The sequence below is a fragment of the Protopterus annectens genome, chromosome 6.part0 (assembly GCF_019279795.1).
Source record: "Protopterus annectens isolate FY-2018-M chromosome 6.part0, PAN1.0, whole genome shotgun sequence".
NCBI lineage: Eukaryota > Metazoa > Chordata > Ceratodontiformes > Protopteridae > Protopterus > Protopterus annectens.
The window spans coordinates 230183213-230206517 of NC_056737.1; the positions used below are offsets into that span (position 1 = coordinate 230183213).

Genomic DNA, 23305 nt, shown 5'->3' on the forward strand with positions numbered 1-23305 from the left:
GGAGAGTGTTAGGAGAGTAAAGGTAGGAGGAAGAGTGTGTTTGAAGATTAATGGTAAGAGTAAGAGGTGTGTTTAGAGAGTAATGGAAAGAGGAAGAGGTGTTGTTAGAGAGTAGTGGTAAGAGTTAGAGGTGTGGTTTAGTAAGTATAAGGGTAAGACTCCTGGGGGTGGGTGGGAATTGGGGGTAGGGAGAGTAGCAGAGTGAGCCCGCAGGGTGAACGGAGCAGGTAGAAACATATAATGAAGCAGTTAGCGAGAAACAATCAGCTGGACTAATTCCAGGTGGTAGGTTGGAATAGTATAGAGGCTAGAAAGGTGTCTGTGGACAGTAGATGTGGGGGGAAAAAAGAGAGGACTAAGTAGCATTTCGGGGACTACTGAGCTGAAGAAATTGGGGTAAGTAGCTGGTCATGAGAAAAGGGTAAGATGAGATTATGGCTGAAATAAGGGTGCTACCTAGTGGACAATTCAAGTATTGCAGGCTTGAATGAGAGGGAGTAAGTTGGTAGACAGCAAGGAACAGTGTGTGTAAGACAAGAGGGGTATCTATGCAGGTAGGAGGAAAGACCTAGTGAAGATACAGAAGAGGGGGGAGTAGAGGCTGCTGGCTGTCCTAGTTCAGGACTGGCTTTAACACTTGTGCTAGTGGTACAATAAATAGAAAGTCTTTCTTGTAGGAATTATTCAGCAGACATAGTTTACTGGTTTCCTTGAAAGAGGGATTGTAGGGCAGTTATGCAATGAGGTGACCCGCCAATATTTGGAGAGGGATCTTTAGCTTCCTGCTGACTACCACTGGAAGCACAGGATGAGTAGGGTAACTTTAGGAGGCAAGAGAGACAAGGTAGAAATGAGAAACAAGAGATATCACAAAGCAGAGTTACAAATACTCAGAATAACACAAATCATTCCCAGAGACAAATATTTCAATATTCTGTATACATTTCCAAAAACCTAAGAATATTAAAATTAGACAGTCGTTCACAGGGACATTAGTTCTGGTTAGCAATGAAACATTACCAAATCTTTGGTAGCAGCAATGCAAAACTCTATAATGCAATAGTTATGTGCCCTTTTTTATAGCAGTATAAAGAAAGAAAGCAGTTAGAAACAAATTCCACTCTACTTAACAGCAGTAGTCAAACTAATTATAACAATGTTTGTAAATAAAAATGTAATTCTTTGGTAGCAGCAATACCAAACTCTAATATGCAAATGCCCTTTTGTAAGCACCACTGGAGGGGGGTACGTTTAGCCCTGGCCCTTTAAGATTCTCTATGTGGATGTTGTGTTTTTTAATGCCGATTACTGGCTTTTAAGAGTGGAGTTAGAAATGTACAATAATCAACTGGTAAGGGTAAGCGTTTAGGTGGCGCTGCATTAGCCTTTTTCTGCTTTAAATGATCAATTGTTCAACATCAACATCAATTGTTCCTGGGGAAGGGCATTCTGGAAGGTTCACAATGCTAAGATCATTACCCTCAATTCCATAACACTGATATGCAAACTGGCCTCTATCAGGGACCAAGTGCCTTGGACTGTTCTGCCCAGATAATGCCCCCCCATCCGGGAGGCGTCCATGGTCACTACAGCCTTGGGCTGAGGTGAAACAAAAAGACAGCTCAAGAGAATTTCCTCAGATTCCATCAACCAGGATAAGTTCTTCTTGCAATGACTAGCGATTAAAATGGGATGCGTCACTGGATGGGTCAGGATGGACCACTGGGATGCTAAAAGCCACTGTAGAAGTCTCGTGTCAAATCCTGTAAGAGGAACTAAGGTAATAGCTGCTGTCAAGGACCCTAGAGCTTGAAGGACTAAAGTGCAGGTACCTTGTTGCTGGAGAGAACGGCTTGTACTTGGAATCTTATATTCTATAGCCTGTGCAGAGGAAGGGAAACAAGTGGCGGTATTCAGGTGGGTTCCTATGAACTCTAAATCGAGTTGGGCTTAGTTGGGATTTTGATTTACTGTAATGTCCACATGAGCAATTAGGTGTAGAACAAAATCTGTTGCTCGAAGCAGAAGATGCCTGGTGGGAGCGGTGATGAGCAAGTAGTCTAGATAAGGAAACACCCGGAATCCATGCAGTCTCAAGTAAGCTGTCACTGCTGCCAAGCACTTGGTGAACACTGTGGGGGCTGTGGTGAGGCCATGGGGCAGTACTCTGATTGTAGCTAGGAGACAATCATTTTCAGTTCAGAGAAACCTTCTGGAGCCCTTGTCCATTGTTATGTAGTAACATGCCCTGAAGATCTACACAGCATATCCAAATGTCTTCTTCTAAGAAGGGTAGGACAGACTGAACCATGACCATACGAAATTTTGCTTGCTGAATAAACCTGTTCAGAAGGCTGAGATCTAAAATCGGTCTCAAGTTCCATCTTTTTTGGCACCAAAAAGAACCTTGAGTAAAATCTGGATCCTATCTGGTCGGTGGGACTTCCTGGATGACTTAACTTTTGAATTTCCATTGATCCTTGCTCCCTCTGATTGGGTGGAACCATCAGGGAGTCATCATCTTTATCCTGGAATGAGAATGAAGGAGATATAGTAACCTCTGGCAATGATCCTTTGCAAAGTATCTGAAGTTATTTGCTGCCAGGCTCTTTATCCTGGAATGAGAATGAAGGGGATATAGTAACCTCTGGCAATGATCTTTTGCAAAGTATCTGAAGTTATTTGCTGCCAGGCTCTTAAGTGCAAGGAGAACCTTCCCCGACTGCTTCCAGAGGTAAGCAATAGGGCCTCCTTTCAAGAGTGCTGGTAGGGGTTCCCAGACAAGGGATCTCTGTAACCTTGATTTCTGTGAGCCACCACTGTTGAGGAGTCAGCGTCTTCCACTGAAGCTCCCCCTTTTGCCCAGAGTGGGGCCTCCACCACACATCTTGAAAAGGCCCTTGGGATTTTTTGAACATCTTCCCTCTCCTTTGGTTCCTAGAGTAGGGGCATTGGAGAGAAGAAAAATATATGCTCACTGTAGACACGGTCTTTCCATCTTTCTCGCACCTGGCTAATGTTTCTCGCACCTGGCTAACGTTTCTCTGACTTTGGGGCCAAACAAGGATGACCCATCTAAAGGAGCATTGACGAAAGAAGACCTAAATGGCTCTGCAAACTCACACAAGCGCATCCTGGTGTGTCACCTTACGGCGTGCTGGAACCTGCTGCCCTAGAGTCTTCCTTTCAACTGCATGCACAATGAGCCCCACGGACGAGTTGGGAAATGGACTCCAGGGTAGGAAGCTGGAAGGCCACTTTACCTTGAAGATCCTCAGAGACAGCTCCTGCAAAGTTATCGGACAACTCCTTGATCAGATCCCTCTGAAGCCTAGTAAAGTGTGCCATAAAATACAAGGACCTTAAAGTGACCGATGATGCATACACTCCCTTTCTGAATTTGTCCATTGCGCTGGACTCTCGACTTGGGGGGGGGGGTGAACAGTGGAACTCTTCTGCCAGTTCCTTCTTAGTGGCCACTGCAACCACCATGGCATCTACAGGTAATCCCTTAGCCCAATGCTGGTGGTCTTCTGGTGCTGTAAGAATTTTGTCCTGTCTCCTGGGGATCGGCTCTACGGAGTCATGTGCCTTCCAAGCCCAACGCATGATCAATTTAATAAGAACGTCAGTGGGAGGAGTCATCCAAGAAGTAGATGGGCGAGCACCAAACGCCTGCAGGTACACAGAGTCTTTGGGCTTCCAGTCATCCCTCTGCCTCAGTATTTCTAATATGTCTCCAAAGGAGAAGTCTTCTGGGGGTGACTGAGGGGAACCCTCCCCCCCTCATCGAAGTCTGTCTTCTGTGACAGATTCTTCTGGGGAATCTGTTTCCTCTTACATGTCTTCTTTCTGGGTGTCTCCTCAGTGGGTATCTCTGTGGAGGACTCTGAAGATAGGTCTTGCGCAGGGGTAAGTCTTGCTGTCTGGACGTACAGATTGGTGGTAGCTCTGGGCGAGAGGGAGTCTCTGGATAATACTCCGATAAGGGAGGGTCCAGCTGAGAACCTGCGGAGGCCAATGCCCTCTCCATAACTTGGAAGGCAGATACCCCCCCCCCGAAGAGAGATGGCAGCAAAGAACCTAGAAGCCCAACCTAGGAGCAATGGTCCCACCCCCACTCTGAGAAACCCACCCCCAAAGCAGTAACTGAGTAATAGCCCATGCCAGCCAAAGCCCAGAGAGCCAAGGACGACTATGAATAAAAAAAAAAAACAAAATAGACCAGATCCAAGACCCTTGGATCCGGCAGTAGTTGAGCTACGGCCTCAAGAGTCCATCCATTCCAATGGAAGAAAGAACTCATGGCAGACTCTGGAACTGAAGGAGAAAAGGCTGTTGGTACCGAAGCACCTTGACCTGGAGAAATCGGAGTCGTAATCTCTAAACCCTTTGCGGAGGTTAGAGGAAAAAGGTTTGATGGAGTCCTGGGAGAGAAAAGCCCCATCTCAAGAGGGGAGTAGGGCCTGTGAAGATACAGCAAGACCCCTAGCCACTAGGAGCTGATCCACTATCCTCATGGCATCGACTTCAGTCAGACTCCTTGAGGAACAGACAAAAAAGCCTGAGGGTGATTCCAGTCTGTCCAGAAATGGACTTGGAAGCTGACCCACAAATGGGTCAACTGAAAGGGGAATTTCTCTGATACTCCCCGATTTCTCTACTCTACAGAACTACTCCTGCTTGTACACTAGCCCTACTCTCAATTTCACTCCTCTCTTGCTTCTTATGTTTCACCTTCAGCCTACCTACTCACACTAATAGTAATCCTTTGAAGTGATCATTAATTCCTGTATATAAATGTTACCCTCTGCAGACTGAAGTTTCTATGAAACATTGTAATTCTTCTATACTTAACTGTATTTTATTGCGTAATTTCTTATAAGTGATACAGACGTTAGATGCTTATGTCTACTTTTAAAACTAGCAAATTTTGTTCCATCTTAAGCTGTACATACATACGTTAGTTCTGGATTTTTGCTGATTGTTTATACTGGATTTTTTGTTTTGCTTCTCAAATGTCTTTCTTTTGAAACTTTTCTCCCTGAGCTTCCACTGAGAATGGGCTCACTCTGCCCCAGTGGACTTTCCTGGCAAACAAATCTCAAAAAATAAAATACCTTGTCCTGAGAATATTGATGAAACTTGATTGTGGCATCGGAGATGCAGACTAAAGACTGCATTCCCTATTGGAGTATAGGGAAAAGAATGAGATAAGGGGATCATAAGTGAAAGATCTGCTCTGGTAGAGCTTTCAGTTGAATCTAGAACACAAGCTGCTGTTAAAGGGATAATCAGTAGGGTATATAAAATGTTCCACTACAACTATAGTAATCAGAGGAGATTAGAAAATATTGAGATGAGAGACTGGATAAGCAATTCACAAGAAAACAATTGAAGAACATATGTAATTCTCCCAAATATGCAACAAAGTCTAGATTTGGGATTTTTACTTGAAGTGCTCGCACTGGTATTTTTATACTCCAAGCAGACTCAAAGAATTTTCCTCATGTAGATGGCAAATGGAGGTTTGATGGGGATGAAAGAGGTAACTGGGAACATACATTGCAGGAGTGTAATGGAGTTGGCATATTTAAAAAATTCCCTACACACTACTTTAATTGCATGATAAATGGGTGTAACTAAGGAAATGATTTGTTTTTTAGCTGAATTGCCTATACACACAGTAAGATCTTAAGTTTAATTCTGACTGTCAAAAAAGCAATTACTAGAAAATGGAAATCAAAGTCTAACCAACAGTACTTGTAGTGAATATATTGTAACAGAAATAAAAGAACTGGAAGTGGGATCTTCAGAAAAGTGTAGAAGCAAATTACATAGCAAAACATGGAACTTGTGGAAACAATGCATGCAGAATAAGGTTTACAGGAGGAGCGAGGTTTAAGGGAAGGCAGAAATTGAGATATGTATGCAATGCTGGATTGATAATTCTAAAGAATTTATTTAATGTACAATGTCTGTAACTGAGAACATGTTAACATGATTTATTTTCTTTAAAACGCACATTATATACATATTACAGTAGATATAAAAAGTGTACACCCCTGTTAAAATGCCAGGTTTTTGTGATAAAAACATGAGACCACACTAAATAATTTCACAACTTTTCCCACCTTTATTGTGACCTATAACCTGTACAATTCAATTGAAAAACAAATTTGTTAGTGGAAAAAATATAAAAAATAAAAACGTAAAATAAGCTGGTTGTATTAAAACACATTAAAGGTGGGAAAGGTTTTGAAATGATTTATTGTGGTCTCATTTTTTATATCACAAAAACATGGCATTTTAACAGGGGTACGTACACTTTCTCTATCCACTGTACATATACACATATATGTATTACATATATGTGTGTGTGTGTGTGTGTGTGTGTGTGTGTGAGAATGTTTGCCTAGGTCTAAAGTGATAATTCACTAAACATTCAAGCAAAACATTGATAGAATATGGACACTGAAAAGCACTGAACTTTTTAAAAGCTGTAGCTGATTCCAAATACTTCAAAAATAAACAACTCAATGTCTCTTGTCCTCTGGATAAATGTCATCCAAAAAAAAAACAAACCTATAAATATAACATTGATTAAACTCAAATAATTTTTCTCCCAATATTTTAACTCTATATGTGTGTATATAGGGCCTGCTGATGCCCCCACAGGTACACTATTAACCTGACAAAAATACCCCTACTACTTCAAAGACGAAATTATTGTTCAAAATGCTGAACACAAGTCAACTAGTTATGTTGCATCCAAAGACGTTAAGAATGAAAATTCAGTTACATCTCCCTATACCAACATAATACAATGTCATGTGGTACAACTGTAAAGATATTAACATCAATGTGAAAAAAAGTCAGATTTAAAACAAAAAAGTCATGAATGTTTTAACAAGTGCCCAGTCATATTTATTTCTTTTAATCTTGTATCAGCAAAGGTTCAGTCTTTGAATCTACTGCCAATAACTGGTCATAATGGCAGATCCCCTAATTTTTGTGGATCTTAGAGATACTAAATACAGCTGGTGTTACAGGATCTGCTACATATAGCCCATACAAACTATGCACCACGTCCAAGAAAGAATATGGTTTTCCAGTGGGGTGCAATACTTCTAACTAGAACCACCATGGCCTCCCTTATACTCTCTAATAGGATTTGCCAATTTATGCTACTTGCCCACAGGAGACAGCACCACTGTTACACCTTCAAAAGAACCAGCCGGCAACATATAAACTAGGATACAACTGCTCTGCACCATAATTCTGAAACTACAGTTTCTTTAGCCTTTACCACAATAGTATACACTGGTACCAAATGGGTATATACTGCTTGAAAGTTAGGCCAGATGGAACCATCCATCTCCCCTTACAAGAAGCAGCTCAGGGCAACTGAATGGCATTTGCAGAGAGCTATTTGCCTAGGCAAGTTGCTCATAAAAGTAGTAACTAATTTACTAAGCTTCAAGAAAAAAATATATCAAAAAGAGCATACAATAAAAAGAAGTTCTGTATTCACCATAACGTTCTGAGTTGTTCTGCATCTTTCTTCAACCTGTGGGTACCAGATCCGTATCGGATCCGAGCCAGCAATTTCACTAGCGAGCTCCTCCTCTTATCCATAATACACCACCACTACCTTCCATCCCCCAGATCGAGTTTGCTGCAACTTACACTGAGAACCCAACCTCAAAAAACACCTTACGCACCTAAAACCAGCTGAAGAGCTGTCCATATAGTAAGGCCAAGGGGAAGGAGGGAGGGACAGTTGAAGACAAATGAAGCAGAACTACTCAGATGGAACATTATAGTGAGTACATAACTTCTTTATCTGAAGTAGTATACTTCATTTGATCTTCAACCTGTGGGACAGAGTCCCCAGCTACTAAAATAACTGGGTGGCCCTCAAGGAAGGACATTCCGCATCGTGGAACCAAAGGATGCTCTCCTAGACATCAAATCCAATTTGTAGTGAGAAATAAAGGTATGAGTTGAGGACCAAGTAGCCTCAGAACAAATATAATCCAGTGAGACTCTCGACCAAAAGGTCGCAGAAGTAGCCATGGACCTAGTCGAATGAGCTTTCACCTGACCCAGAGGAGACTAACCTTTATCCTTATAGATCTGAAGGATACACAAGGAGATCCACCCAGCAATGGTGACCCTAAAGATTTGGTTTACCTAAAATGGGTTTAGAGAAGGACACAAAATTGATCAGATTTGCAAAAGGTTCTAGTCCTGTGTAAACAGGATCAGAATTGTCTATGAACATCCAATAACTGAAGTCTGTATTCCATTTAGTTAGTAAAATTGGGAAAGAAAACAGGTAAATTGATGGTTTGATTGATGCTAACCTGTGATGCTACTTTTGGAAGAAGGAACTGGTACGAAGGGAAACCGTGTCCTTATGAAAAATCATGTACGGAACCTTCTCAGCATAGGTGATAGCCACTAGAAATGCTGTTTTCCAAGACAAAAAACTTGAGATCTGTGGTTGCTGCAGGTTCAAATGGCAGAGCGACCAACGCTTGAAGAACCACAGTAAGGTCCCATGGGGGAATAGGATCTTTGACCAGAGGACATAATAGGAAAGTACCTTTAATAAAAGCTTTACACAGTCTGGAAGAGGCTAGAGAAGCAGAATTCTCGCCCATATGAAAAAGAGATGAGAACTAGTTGAACACTGATTGTAGAAGAGCTAGCTTCTTGTCGAAAAATATTTGCTACAAAATAGAGAATTGCTGAAACAGGAGCCGTGATTGAGAAGCCCACAAGGAAAAAAGTTTCCATTTGCTATGATAAACCTTCCTGGTGGAGGATTTATGAGCTGCCACCAGAATAGACCTGACTGAAGAAAACAATCCAGGAGTCTTAGCAATTAGGGGAACTGGAGCAGCCAAGCCGTGAGCTTCAAACTGTCCAGACCCGAATGAGGAACCCTCGAGGGGTGTAAAATGAGATCCTGAATGGGATCCAAGGTGGAGCCAGAAGATGAGACCAAAGGAAGGGAAACCATACCTGGCGAATACAAAACCGGGCAATGAGGATCACTTTGCTTCCCAGTTGGCAAGCTTTCTGTAGAAACCTCGGAATAAGGGGTACAGGAGGATAAGCATACAGAAGACTGGGAGGCCAAGCATGGACTAAAGCATCTCTGGGGGACTCCCCCACCTGGGGGTTCAAAGCGAAGTACTCGCTGCACTTCACGTTGGAAGGAGATGCAAAGAGATCGCAGCAAGGCTGATCCCACTCTAGAAAGATCTGCTCCACTACTGAAGGATTCAGAGACCACTCGTAAGGCATCAATATAGTCCGACAATCTGTCCGCTAGAATGTTGGACCGTCCCAGAATGTGCGTTGCTGTCAGAAAGCAACCAGTGGAGATTGTCCATTCCAAACTCTCATAACCTCGCGACAAAGGGGGGTAAAGATCTGGTCCCTCCCTGTTTGTTGACAAACCAGAACACTGACATGTTTGTCTGATTGAATTGCAATGGTTCCCAGAGGAAGAAAGGCATGAAAGGCCTGCAACGGACCACCCTTATCTCCAGAACGTTTATATGCGAACTGGTCTCGATTGGGGACCACAGGCCTTGGGACTGCCCTGCCCAAAAAATGCCCCCCCCCACCCAAGTTGGGAGGCATCCGGGGTTACTGTGGCTTGGAGAAGGGCTGGAACAAAAGGCCATCCCTCCACAATTTCCGGAGAATGCATTCACCAAAGAAGGGATGACCTGCATACTTGACTGAGGTGTACTGGATGTGACAACGGAAGATCCAACCGCGACCATTGCACCGCTAGAGTCCACTGCAGTACTCGCATATGTAGTCAGGCACACGGGAGAAGTGTTATGGTCGCTGCCATAGAAGCTAGAGCCCTCAGAACCAATTCTACTGAGGGAAGGTGAGAACAGTAGATGAAGGCAACATGCACCCTTAGCTTTCGAACTCTTTCCGTGGTCAGGAAAATTTTTGTCTATAGTGTGTCTATCTATGCCCCTATGTAGTCTATCACCTGGACAGGATTCAGAAGAGATTTGGGTATGATGATTCTAATCCCCAAGTGGACTGCAAGCTTTAGGAAATGATCTCTGGTCTGGTAAAGTAGATGCTTGGTGGGAGTAGTAAGGAACCAATCATCAAGGTAAGGGTAGACCTGAATCCCCTGAAGCCTCAGGTGAGCCGCTACTACTATCATCACTTTGGTGAACACCCTGGGGGCTGTGGTAAGACCAAAGGGTAGGGCTCGAACTTGGCAATGATTGACTCATAGCTGAAAGTGGAGGAATCTCCTGAAGTTTCTGTGCACCTTTATGTGATAGTAGGTATCCTGGAGGTCGAATGAGCACATCCAGTCGCTCTCGTGCAGGTATGGCATGATGGGCTGTAAGGTGACCATCCAGAACTTTTCTTTGGCAACGTTCAGAGTCTTAAGTCCCCCGTTTTCTATGGCACCAAAAAGAACCTGGGGTAGATGCCCGATCCGGACTGATCTGGGGGGACGGGTTTGATGGCTCGTTTCTCTAGCAACTTGGAAATTTCTAGTGCTGCTGCCTCCCTTTGCACGGCTGATACGTCCGGGAGGTGTTTGGGAGGAACCACAAATGGGATTGAGTATCCTCTGGAAATTATCTGAAGCACCCACTGGTCTGATGTTACGGACTTCCCATGCCATCTGGTGCAATGACAGGCAACCCCCGAATGCCTCCAGAGTAGAGCAGTCAGGCAACCCCTCAGGGCTGCTGTGCGGGCCTGTCAGAGAATGGCTCTCAAGACCCAAAATTCCACAGACCCCTTCTGCCTCTGGGCTGGCGTCTATCCTGTCCCCCCCTCTGCCTCTAGGTGACGAAGAGCCCTGAGTGTCCCGGGAATACTGAGACTTCCGGAACCACATCTCCTTTTGCACTCGATTCCAAGAAAAGGATCTTTGAGGGTTCGAGAAGCGGATTCCAATGGCAGATAGTGTCTTCCCATTTTTCTCACTCTGGACCACGGTGTCTCGGACGGCTTACCAAAAAGGGTAGAACTGTCATAAGGGGCATTCGCAAATGCGCCTTGAAGGGTTCAGAGAACTGACAGTCTCAGCCAGGCGTTACGCCTCATGGACACACCGGACCCAGCTACCCTAGCCGCTCCTTCAGTAGCATGTGAGGGGAGTCACATGGACGTGTTGGAAACCGCTGTCAAAGAAGCCATCTACGCGGAGAACGTGTCTCTGTCTTCTGGCGACATGCACTTTGGGGGAGACTCAACCAGTTCCTTAACCAGGTTGCGCTGTAGTCTAGTAACATGGGCCAGATAGTTCAGCTCCCTGATGGAAAAAGTCACTGACGCATAAACCTGCTTCCCTAGGTGGTCCATCATCCAAGACTCTCGGTCGGGGGGGATGAACTGAGGAACTCTCCTGGGCTAGTTCCTTTTTGGTGGCTGCTGCTACCACCATAGCATCTACAGGGGACCCTTTGTTCTACGCTGATCTCTCTGAGTGGGGGCTCACAATTTTGTCTGGGCGTTTGGGGATTGGTTCCACGGTGTCCGGCTCCTTCCAAGCCCTCGAGGTGACCAAATTCACCAGGGGATCTGCGGGAGGGGACACCCAGGAAGTAGACGGGCCCATGCCGAAAGCCTCCAGGAACACAGATTCATCAGAGGAAGGTTTTGGGATGGACCAACCTCCTTGCTGATATAGGATTTCCACGATGTCTCCAAAGGAGACATCCTCAGGAGGTGATCTGGGGGAACCTTCACCATCATCCAAATCCATGTCCTCGGTGAGGGACTCTGGGGAGTCCAAGTGCCTCCTCTTGCATATATGCTTGCGAGGCATGTCTCTCGTGGGGCTCTCGGGGGGGAACTCGCAAACCACTTCTTCCTCAGGGGGAAATCGCCTGGGGCTCCTCGAGCACAGGCTGTCCCTCAGGTAAAAGGATGGGATTTGCACACAAAGCTGAGGGAGTCGGGGCGGAGTCCGAAGAAATAGTCAAGGGCCTCGATCCAGTGGACAGAACCCTTTCTACCACGTCGAACTGTGAGGGAAAACAAGTTTCCTGGGCCACCAGTAAGGGAACTGCTCTCCCCAGATCCGACGTGAGAATCGGAGCGGGGGCCCGAAGTGGACGGAGCTCCGAGTGGGGAACTTGGCCCAACAATGTCGGAGCCGATGGAAAAAGTTACACTCCCTCACATCCGACATCCAGCCTCTGGCTCAGAGAGCCACTCGGATCCAAACTGGTCGGATCTGACACGCTCCAGGCAGCTGTCGGCGTCGAGGAGACAGGTACCATCTGCGCCGACCCCCCTAAGGCCATCCTCAGATCCATGTACTCGAACCCGGAGGTCAGACTGGAGAAGGAGAAATTGGAGTGAAAAAAAGGAAGCGAGGGAGAGGGGGGCTGGCAAGACTCCCACCATCTGGATTTGTGTGCGAATTAACCTCCGCATCATTTTATCCATTGCGATTTCGGAAAGGTTGCGGGAGGAACACAATGAGGCCACGGACTCCAACCTGGCGGGTCAAGGAACCGAGGGACGTAGACGGTGGTCGTGGCTCCTCCGGTTCTGGGGAAATCTGGGAGATCGGAGCCAAGGGGAGTCACAGTGCCTAGACTGACTCTTGGCGGGAGTTCCTGATGGAGCTGAAAGGTTGAGAGACCTCTTTCTTTCTCTGGCCGGTGCTCTCTCTCCTTCTCTCCGCCTTTTCTGCAGTACGCTTCCACAGGTTTAGAAGTGGGAGGGTGAGTCCCAGCCTGGGAGGGATGAGAGGGAAGGACAAGAGGAAGAAGCGGTGGCCACAACAACCGCTGTGAGAAAAGCAGATAGGGCAGAAGGCCTTTCAAGGCTAACTTGGCCCATCTATCCTTAATGGTGTGCGATTTGAAACCCATGCAAATAGCACAATCAGTACTCAAATGGGCAACATCCAAACACATCACGCAAAGAGTGTGGATATCAGCGGGTGACAATTTATGGCCACACTCGGTGCACCTCTTAAAGACCGGCTTAGGATCAGCCATATCCCAACTCAGATTTTTATAGAAATCCCAAACACAATACAGAAAGAACAACTAGTTCTCTAAACTCAGGCAATATAGAAAGAAAAAAACTAGCTCTCTAAACACGCCCACTCGCCACACTCTCAAAGCACATAGAATGCTGGGGGGGGGGGGGGAGACAACTATACACTAAATTAACTAATAAACTACTTAAAACTACACAAAAAGCCTAAAACTCGATGCACCAGCAAGGGGAGGAAGAGAGGGAACCTACACAAACAAGAATACACTAAAAAAACCTGAGCTGACCCTCTAATATACTTCTAATCCTGTCCACCCTCGTCACACCCAGTGCAAATTATAACATCTTTAACTTTGCCGCATCCAGCTCGAAATCTAGCCCTTTTGCCAATGCCACTGTCTTCAACCCATATAACACAGCTGGTCTCACTACCCTCTTGTAGACCTTCCCTTTCACTCTTACTGGTACTAGTCTGTCACAAATTACTCCTGATACTCTTCTCCACCCACTTCATCCTGCCTGTACTCTCTTCTTCACCTCTCTTCCACACTTACCATTACTCTGAACTACTGATCCCAAGTATTTAAACTCATCCACCTCTACTCCTTGCATCCTCACCATTCCTCCCTCTCATTCAGACACATATTCTTAGTCCTGCTGACCTTCATTCCTCTTCTCTCTAGAGCACATCTCCATCTCTCCAGGGTCTCCTCCACCTGTTCCCTACTCTCACTACAGATCACAATGTCATCTGCAAACATCATAGTCCACGGGGGCTCCTGTCTGATCTCATCTGTCAACCTCTCTATCACCATTGCAAATAAAGGAGGGGCTCAGAGCTGATCCTTGATGTAATCCCACCTCCACATTAAACAAATCCATCACCCACAAAGCAGACCTCACCGCTGTCACACTACCCTCGTACATATCCTGTACCACTCTTACATACTTCTCTGACACTCCCGACTTCCTCATACAATACCATAGCTCCTCTCTAGGAACCCTGTCATATGCTTTCTCTAGGTCTACAAAAACACAATGCAACTCCTTCTGACCTTCTCTGTACTTCTCAATCAACAATCTCAGAGCAAACATCGCATCTGTAGTGCTCTTTCCCGGCATGAAACCATACTGCTGATCACTAATCATCACGTCTCTTCTTAACCTAGCTTCCACTACTCTTTCCCATAACTTCATGCTGTGACTGATCAATTTAATCCCTCTGTAGTTACTACAGCTCTGCACACACCCTTATTCTTAAAAATCGGTACCAAAACACTTTCTCCATTCCTCAGGGATCCTCTCATTTTCGAAGATTTCATTAAACAATCTGGTTAAAAACTCCACTGCCATTTCACCTAGTTTGCCAAAGCTGTCTCTAGCACTCTGGAGAGACCAGATGTAGGCTTTTTCTGCTGTTTATGAAGGTAAAAAAGTACAGTTGTGTACACTTGCCATAAATGTAGATGTTCGAGTGTATTCACTGTTGCAGTCATTACATTTGGGTTATCTGCTTGCAGTTAGCCCTCTGTCGGCCAGATTAACAAAGTCTAGGGTCCTGCATCAGTTGCTGTCTCTTCTTCCATGACGTCAGGGGTATAAAACATGCAGCAGACGCCATTACATCAGTTTTTCTTGCCCCAGATGTCAGGTGCTCCCCTAATGGGAAGCAATTAAATATAAAAGCACAAAGATATACCTCCAACAAAAAAAGCAAATACACCAAAAAGGCTTTTAAGCATAGTAAAGGAAAGTAGAGGTATAGCCAAAAGAAGTTTGGGGGCTGGAGGGAGGGTAACCAGGACTGAAACAGTGAATACACTTGAACATCTACATATGGTAAGTGTACACAACTGTACTATGTTCTTCTTGTTTCACTGTTGCAGTCATTACATTTGGGTAGATTCCCAAAGCTATGGTTGGGAAGAGAAATTTAGATAGCATTAGGGCCAGCTATAAGGCCCTGCAAGACTGCAGTGGCAAAGTCAGCTCTGGATTTAGAGAAAATTGGGAAATGATAACACTTGGTGAAAGCATGTACAGAACTCCAGGTAGCAGCTTCTAGGATGTTCCTGGTAGGGACACCTCTGAGAAAGGCTGTAGAGGTAGATGCAGCCCTGTTGGAGTGAAGTCTGATCCCCTGGGGGATTGGTTTTCCATGGTGCTTATAGCATAAATGAATGCAATGGCTCACCCATTTAGAAATGGTTTGCTTTGAAACAGCCTTCTCCTCTGCCCCTGCAGCAAATGCCACCAGCAGTTGTTCAGATTTCCTTTGAGGTTTAGTCCTGTCCAAGCAGAATCTAAGTAGTCTGTGCTCATCTAAGGAATGCAGTATCCCCGTTCCCCTTTATTCTGTGGATTGGGAAAGAAAGTCGGAAAATGAATGGACTGATTAAGAGCCACACTCGATACCACCTTGGGCTTGAAGGATGGACTGGTTCTGAGTGACACCCTGTTCGCGAGAAAGATGATGAAAGGAACCAATGCCATAAGGGTGTGTAATTCAGATACCCTTCTAGCTGAAGTGATTGCTAAAAAGAAAGCTGTTTTCCAAGAAATAAATTTTAAGTCTGCAGTAGCAGCTGGCTCGAAAGGAGATAGAGTGAGTTTCTCCAAGACGAAGTTAAGGTCCCAGGCTGGGGTTGGAGCTCTCCTGGATGGTCTCAAATTTTTGGCCCCTCTGAGGAACTGCTTGAGCAGTGGATGAGAGAAGAGAAGAGAAGAGGTTCTGTGTTATAATGAGCTGAAATGGCAGAGGCGTGGATTTTAATGGAGGAAAAAGACAGGCCCTTGTGAAGAATCTCAGTTAAGTATTGTAAAATCTGAGGTAAATTGGGCATTGCTGTGCTCCTCTCTTAAGATTGGTTCCAGGCACATAATATTTTCCATTTTCAGCATAAGGTTTTCTAGTACTAGGCCCTCCTTGCCTCTAAAATGACATCCATCACAGGTTTGCTGAGGGATGGTAAAGAAGAGATTAAGTAATTAGCCAGCCTGCAAGGTTCAGTGTTAGAAGCTGAGAGTGCAGAATCTGGTTCTCCTGCTGAGACAGCAGGGAAGGAGTCTGAGGCAGGTGCCATGGAGAAAAACCATGACATACTGTGCAGGAGGGGGTACCAGTGTTGGCGCGGCCAGTCTGGAGCAATCAAAATCATCCTTGGTTTGTGTGATTTTTAGTAGTACTTTGGAGAACAGAGGCAGAGGGGGGAAGGCATAGACTGATATGTTTTACCAGCTGAGGGACAGAGCATCGACTTTCCAGGCTTGTTTGTGGGGAGTCCTTGTGCAAAATTCGTGCAATTGGTAGTTCTGGGGAGAAACAAACAGGTCTATATCTGGGCTCCCCCATTTGCTTTTCAACATGTGAAAATCCTTTGTTCCAGTTTCCACTAGTGTGGGTCCATAAGGTTTCTGCTTAGTCCGTTTGCCAGTGTATTTAATTCTCCTGGCAGGAATTGAGCTTGTAGGTGCACTTGGTAGCTCAAGGCTGTGTTCCACAATGCCATGGCTAGTCTGCAGAGGGGGTAAGAATGTGTACCCCCATGCTTGTTTATGTACCACATAACAGTGGTGCTGTCCGTCTTTACCATTAGTTGTCCTGGAAGAATGTGGTCCTCAAAGGCTGTCAGAGCATTTTGTACAGCTAACATTTCTTTTTGATTGATATGCAGGTGCATTTGACTTGGGTTCCATTTGCCCTGAATGTACTTCCCTGCCAGGTGAGCCCCCCCATGCAAAGTCTGATGTGTCTGTTAGGGTTTGGGTGGCAGGGGGTGCTGTGAAAGTTAGTCCCTTGTTTTGGTGGCAGGCCTCTGCCCACCAAAGGAACTCTAGGTGTAGGCAAGGTATGATAGAAATCATTGTTTCCAGGTCTTGAGAATGTTGACACCATAGGCTTTTTAGATACCACTGTAGTTTCCCCATATGCAGTCTTGCATATGGAATTAGAAGAATGCAGGAGGCCATGAACCCCAAGGCTTGCAGTATTTGTCTTGCAGATAAGCAGGGTTTTTGTGGCCACTTGTTTGAAGTAGGTTGTCAAATGAATTTGGTTCTCTGGCGTGAGGTAAGCCATCTGGGAAGTTGTTTTCAAGCTTGCTCCCAGGAATATAATTTGTTGACAGAGTACCAGGTGTGATTTCTTTTCGTTTATGGTCACACAAGTTAGAACCCTTTGTACAAAGTCCAGATGATTCAAAAGTACATCTTGGCTTTCTGCCTGAATTAGACAATCGTCCAGGTATGGGTATATTTGAATATTTCTTTGCCTGCAAAATGCAATAACTGGAGCTAGGCACTTTGTGAATACCCTGGGCGCAGTAGATGAGCCAAAGGGCAGTGCAGAGAACTGATAGTGTGTGTAGCCTGCTTTGAAGCGTAGGTATCTTCTGCAAGATTCCCCTGATTGGGAAGTGCAGGTATGCTTCTTTTAAATCTAGTGTTGCCAACCAGGCATCTTTGCCTAGCACAGGAAGTAATTGGTGAAGAGTCAGCATCTTGAATTTTGGAATCTCTAAAAAGGTGTTTAGAGTAGACAGGTCCAGGATAGGACGCTATGAACTGTCTTTTCTGGGCACCAGGAAAAGTCTTGAGTAGAAACCTCTTTTGGTGCCAGATGAATAGCCCCCATGCTTAAGAGAGAAAGTACTTGTTTTTGGGCCTCTGCCCACTGATTTTGTGGTAGGCCGGCCACCTGCTTGGTGTTGGCAAAGTGAAATCTGTATCCCTGGGACACTATTTAAAACCCATTTGTCCTGGGCAATGAGTTCCCAATTCTTTGCATGAAGAACAATCTTTCCCCCCAAAGGGGCAGTCAGTTGATAAGTGCTTGGAAATTTTAAAAGGAAGTCACTGAGACAGTTTAGCATAGGGGGGGAGTCTTATTATTCCCAGATTTGGAAGTGGAGGACCCCCCACTGCTTCGTTCTGCGTCCCCCATGGGACTGAAACTTGGGTTTTTTGCTGCGTCTGGGTTTGGCTTGAGAAGAGCTGGAAGGGGCTGGAAAGGACCAATTCTTAGAGCCCCAGTGCCTACTAAATCTAGGAGGCTGAACTTGTAAAAAATCTTTACAGTTTGCATAGATTTAGCTTTATCTTCCATCTTTTTAAGAACTTCCTCAGCCTTGTTGCCAAACAGGCGGTCCTGATTTAAAGGAGCATCCAACAATTTAGCTTTAACATGATCAGGCAAATATTGCTCCTTAAGCCAGCATACCTTCTGAGCACAGACCCAGTAAGAGCAGCCCTGCAAGAGGCCTCTAATGAATCAAAACCACATTGCAAAGTACGTTTTCCAACTTGTTCAGCAGAATGCATTAAATCCCGTAATTCTTTATTTTCCACAGAGTCAGGAATCAACATTTTCTGTTTAAGCAGTCCAATAACATGTTGCTGATACTTTAACATATGAAACTGGCAGTTTAAAGCCCTAATGGCCAAGGTTGCAGAAGTGTAAACCTTCTTACCCCATCTATCCAACGCCCTGGAGTCTCTATCAGAAGGGGTAGGGTTTTTAGCAGTAGAAGCCTTAATGCCCTTGGGCCCCTGTGAAATAGTCTCTGGATCTGCAATAGGATTTTTAAAAAAGAACTTGTGGGACTCAGGGACCCTGTAGTATCGGTTAGGTTTTCTGGGAGCAGGAGGCAGGGAATCAGGGGCCAAACTAGATTTCAAAAAAGCATCATCAACAATGTCTAGTACAGGAGGAATAGCTAAAGGCCTATGCTGAGGTAGGAGAAGGAAATCCCTAAGCCTCTTTTTTGAATCAGAAAAATCCTGGCTTTCCCAGTGGAAATGATCCCTTAGAGTATGTAAGGTTTGCCCAAAAGAAAAATCCTTAGGAGGGGAAGGATAGGGAATGGAGTCCTCTGCATCAGAATCCTCATAAGTAGGTAAAGGCAAATCCAGATCATCAGAAGAATCAGAAAAAACAGAATCCTGATCAGAAGATTCATAATCAACTTCAATCCTAGGCCTCTTAGAAGGCGGGGGGGGGGGGGGTGGCTACCCCTGATTAGAGTTATCACATCTTCAGCTATTCTTATTTGTTTTTTAGGCATAGAGGCCTGAGCATGTGGCCTGGGCGTCATTTTTTTAGGCATGGATCAAGATTTAGGCCTAAGTAAAGAAGGAGGCATTGGTTTAACATGCAAGTCTGTAGGCCTGAATACAACCTCAGAAGCCAGTACCTGTACAGCGGCTCCAGACCCATCCAAGGTACAGACATCCGCGGGTTCCATAGTTGAAGCATCTCGCGGCATACCGGACTCAGAATGGGTCTTAGTAGAGGCCTACGAATCAGAAGTAGCGGGTATCAGGGGCTGCGGAAGTGCCTCACTGAGTACCGGCGAACTGGCAACTGGCTTAGGAGAAGCGTCGTTGGTAGTTTTGGACCTCGGCGCCTGTCTCTGCCTTTATCTTTGCGTTTTTTTGGAATCCCGGTAGTCGAACTGCTAACAGATGACATTTCTGGACAATTAAACTGAGAACCGAAATATTTAGAGAAGAAAATACACAGACGACGGATAGTGCGCTGATTAAATAAAGCACAAAACCGACAGCAAGGTACGTCGTGGTGAGGGCCTAGGCAAGGAATACAGTACGAATGAAAATCTTTATGAGGTATTTGCTTTCCAAAAGTAATGCAATTATTAACTTTTACTGACATCGGTAAGGAGCAAGAAAATGTTTCCCCAACGGGGTACTTAGCTTTAGTTGAAGACTTTGGTTCTGAAACTCGAAAATGGAAATTTCAGGAGTCGGCCGACTGGCACTTGCGAACTGCTTCTGCTTCGGGCACCGCATGGCAAGAAAGACTGATGTAATGGCTTCGGCTGTTTTATACCCCTGACAACCTGACATCATGGAAGAAGGGAAAGCAACCGATGCAGGACCCAAGACTTTGTTAATCAGGCCGACCGAGGGCTACCTGCAAGCAGATAACCCAAATGTAATGACTAACAGTGAAACATGAAGAACATCACTAAAATACCAAAATAACCCAACTCACAGACTCTGAGATCAGAATCACGATGCTTATGGCTAGCCGCGGCAAATGAGATCTGGGGGATGGAAAGTAGTGGTGGTGTATTATGGGTAAGGGGAGGAGCTTGGAGCAGATGCTAGTGAAATTGCCGGCTTGGATCCGATAAGGATCTGGTACCCACAGTTTGAAGATCAAATGAAGTAAACTACTTCAGATAAAATATGTACTTCCAAGAGCTTCAAGTTTTCCCATCTGTTACAAGAAAACATACTAATTTGTCTCGTTTGGGGTATGCGGGGTTGCTGCATTTTATTATTTCAACCTTTTGTAATTAGCACTCTACTCCTCCTACAGAATTGTGCGTGCGCAAGCATGTATACACACCTTACACTTACTTGCTTGGAATGCTTACATACACACACACATTGGACACGACTGGAATGCCCAATTGAGTCACAGTTGCTCAGCTATGCTGGCTGGACACGACTGGAATGCCCAATTGAGTCACAGTTGCTCAGCTATGCTAGCTCAAACTAGCATTTGCTTCTCATTTGTTGTTCACTTCTTGATTAGAATAGGTTCGGAAACACTAACTTTATAACAAGTTTTGGGTGGTCCAGTCAGTGCACATTAGCACTGGTGCATGTCAGCCTGGCAGCTACCATTTTCTCCAAGATTATCTGCATGCATATGCACACAAACATGCATACATACATACATTTATATTACACACAAATACAGACATATGTATAAATGTATATATGTTGTATTTCGGGTGTAGTGGTACCATTTTATTTATAATACAGTAATGCTGTACATTTTTAAATATAAACTTAACTCTGCTTTTGTGAGCACAGCACCTTGACACCATGATCAGTTATCCACCTTATGTGTTAACACCATCAACTGCTCAATCTGACAATTTATTTTCTAGGTAAAATGTACATTTTTTCTTGATTTTGGCCTAAATCAAATCTAGTGTACATCACTTCTGGATTTTGGTTATCATATGCTAATTAAAGGACAGGTCACATTTAAAGTCTAAACTACATACGAACACACAAAAGTAGTGTCGCTCTACTTACTCTTCATATTGGCTTTTAAGTAAATTTTTCACTTGTGGTAACAGGTCAACACAGCATCCTAAAGAGATGTAAGGTTTCTTGTCCTGTAAACTATGGAGAGAAAAACAAAGAACAACACAGGTGAGAGTCCGTCACAGTTCACTGCACATACAACAAAATTAAGACAAACATTTGGCGCACTCTGCTTAAGATGGTAACAGTTTGGGCCTGTGAACAGATGATGAAAATGGCCCAAATTCCCAACCCAGGATTTATAGCAATCTTGCACCAATGTCAACTTTCCTGTCAAACAAATTGGGTAGGTAAGTTATCGATAGATGTTGCAACTGACCAAACTGAGGAGAAATCATATTCTATATAAGGTATGATCATTAAGCTTACTGTAAAGGCATCAGAAAGAATAGAAACAGATGGAAGATCCTTTCAGAAAGTATTGAAAGACTGGCAGCATATCTAGGATAACGCACAAAACTGAAGCATGGCAGTTGGGACATGTAGACAAGCATCTCCATTACTACTGCTGAAAGAAGGTGCAATTAGCAAGTAGACTGTGGTACAAACTTCAGAACATCAAAACCCCAGAAGATCGAAGATGTCATCAGTGAAAACTCACATCAGCGAAGGAATGGCTCAACAAAGATATTCCCAGTGTAAGTAACCATTAACACCAAACTTCACCATCCCCAACCCCAACTAAATATACCAACTCCAAAATCGCACTACACTTGGGAAAAGGGCAAAGTTCACCTTGTTGGCCAACAGGTTACTTACCCCAGGAATACATTCACTGATCCAGTTCTTCACTAAAATGAGCTTTCTCTGATTTTGTCTCAGCAATGTCATCTTCGATCTTCTGGGTTTTGATATTTTCAGGTAAACCCATATTTTATACATCTCTGCTACACTCAAGGCTTCTGAGAACAAACTGCATGTAACAGACAGTTTCTGCAAAATTACCTGCTCATAAGTGCTACTCCTGTACTTCTCTGCAAAATGGGGAGATTGCTTTATTTTACTTTTACTCACAAAAGAGCAAGGTGAAACTCTGGCATACTATCAACAGACCAGACATCAGTCAAACCAGATGCCTCCCTGACAGCCTTAGTGACCACCTCCCAACCTACCTAATCAGAAATCAGACTTGTACAGTAAAATCTACCATCTACCAACAGATAAGTAAAAAAATTATTTAACCCCAGTAACTTCACCACCGCTCTATCAAGTTGCAACTTGCACCCCTTGAGAATACTTAACTTGGGCGACGTTGTATCATACTTGAACTCAACTTTCTTCTCAATTCTAGACCACCACGCACCCCCCAGAACCATTCTAATTAAATCTAACTATGCCCCCTGGCTGTCCAAGGAGACTAGATCACTACTATATAACAGGTATAAAGCTTGGGCTAATTGGAAAAAAGAGATGTACCAATACCGACAAACAAAAATAGTTTCTTTGTTCCAGAGTTCAAGATAAGACTGAAAACTATTACCACAGCACTCAAAACAGATATCAGAGTACTAAAAAATTTTTGACGCCATAAACAATCTATTCCACCCAGGTAAAGCTAGCACCCCTACTCCTCTTACCGCTGACAACTCAAACACAGCGACCCAGTTCAACAAATTCTTCACAGACTCCATTCAAATCCTAGCTAAATCCTACTTACCCCACAACAAACCACCAGGCCTCAACACTACTGATCTGGGCTTCTCACTGCAACCTGTCCCAGTCTCCACTATTAAAAGATGCTTACTAAACTCAAACCTACAACCCTCTCTGCAGACAATCTACCAACTGAATTCCTAAGGATTGCTGCTAATGTTATTGAATTTCCCATAATCCTCATTAATTGCTCTATAACTGAAAGCTTAGCTCCCCCACCTCTGGAAAATTGCATACATTACCCCACTCCACAAAGAAGGTAACTCCAAAGTACAGTTGTGTACACTTACAATAAATGTAGATGTTCAAGTGTATTCACTGTTGCAGTCATCACATTTGGGTTATCCCTGCCAGGGTAGCCTTCGGCCGGCCCGAATACCAGAGACTTAGTATTTCTGCGTCGGTTGCTGTTGCTTGAGGACTGATGTCAGGTTGTCAGTAGTATAAAGGTAGCCAACACCATTACATCAGTTTTTCTTCCCCTAACCTGTCAGGAGCCCCCAAGTAGGAAGCCAGGCTCTAGTGGAAGAACCCCACC

At 44.4% G+C, this 23305-nt stretch overlaps 1 protein-coding gene across 2 annotated transcripts in view; it reads right to left on the reverse strand.

The window, feature by feature from the left end:
• KATNBL1 (katanin regulatory subunit B1 like 1) overlaps positions 1–23305 on the reverse strand; it is a 1007693-nt gene that overhangs the window by 372404 nt on the left and 611984 nt on the right. For both annotated transcript variants that reach the window (XM_044073973.1, XM_044073974.1), the window contains exon 7: positions 21103–21192. In XM_044073973.1, the coding sequence (XP_043929908.1) occupies positions 21103–21192 (90 nt within the window). The remainder of the gene's footprint in view (positions 1–21102; positions 21193–23305) is intronic.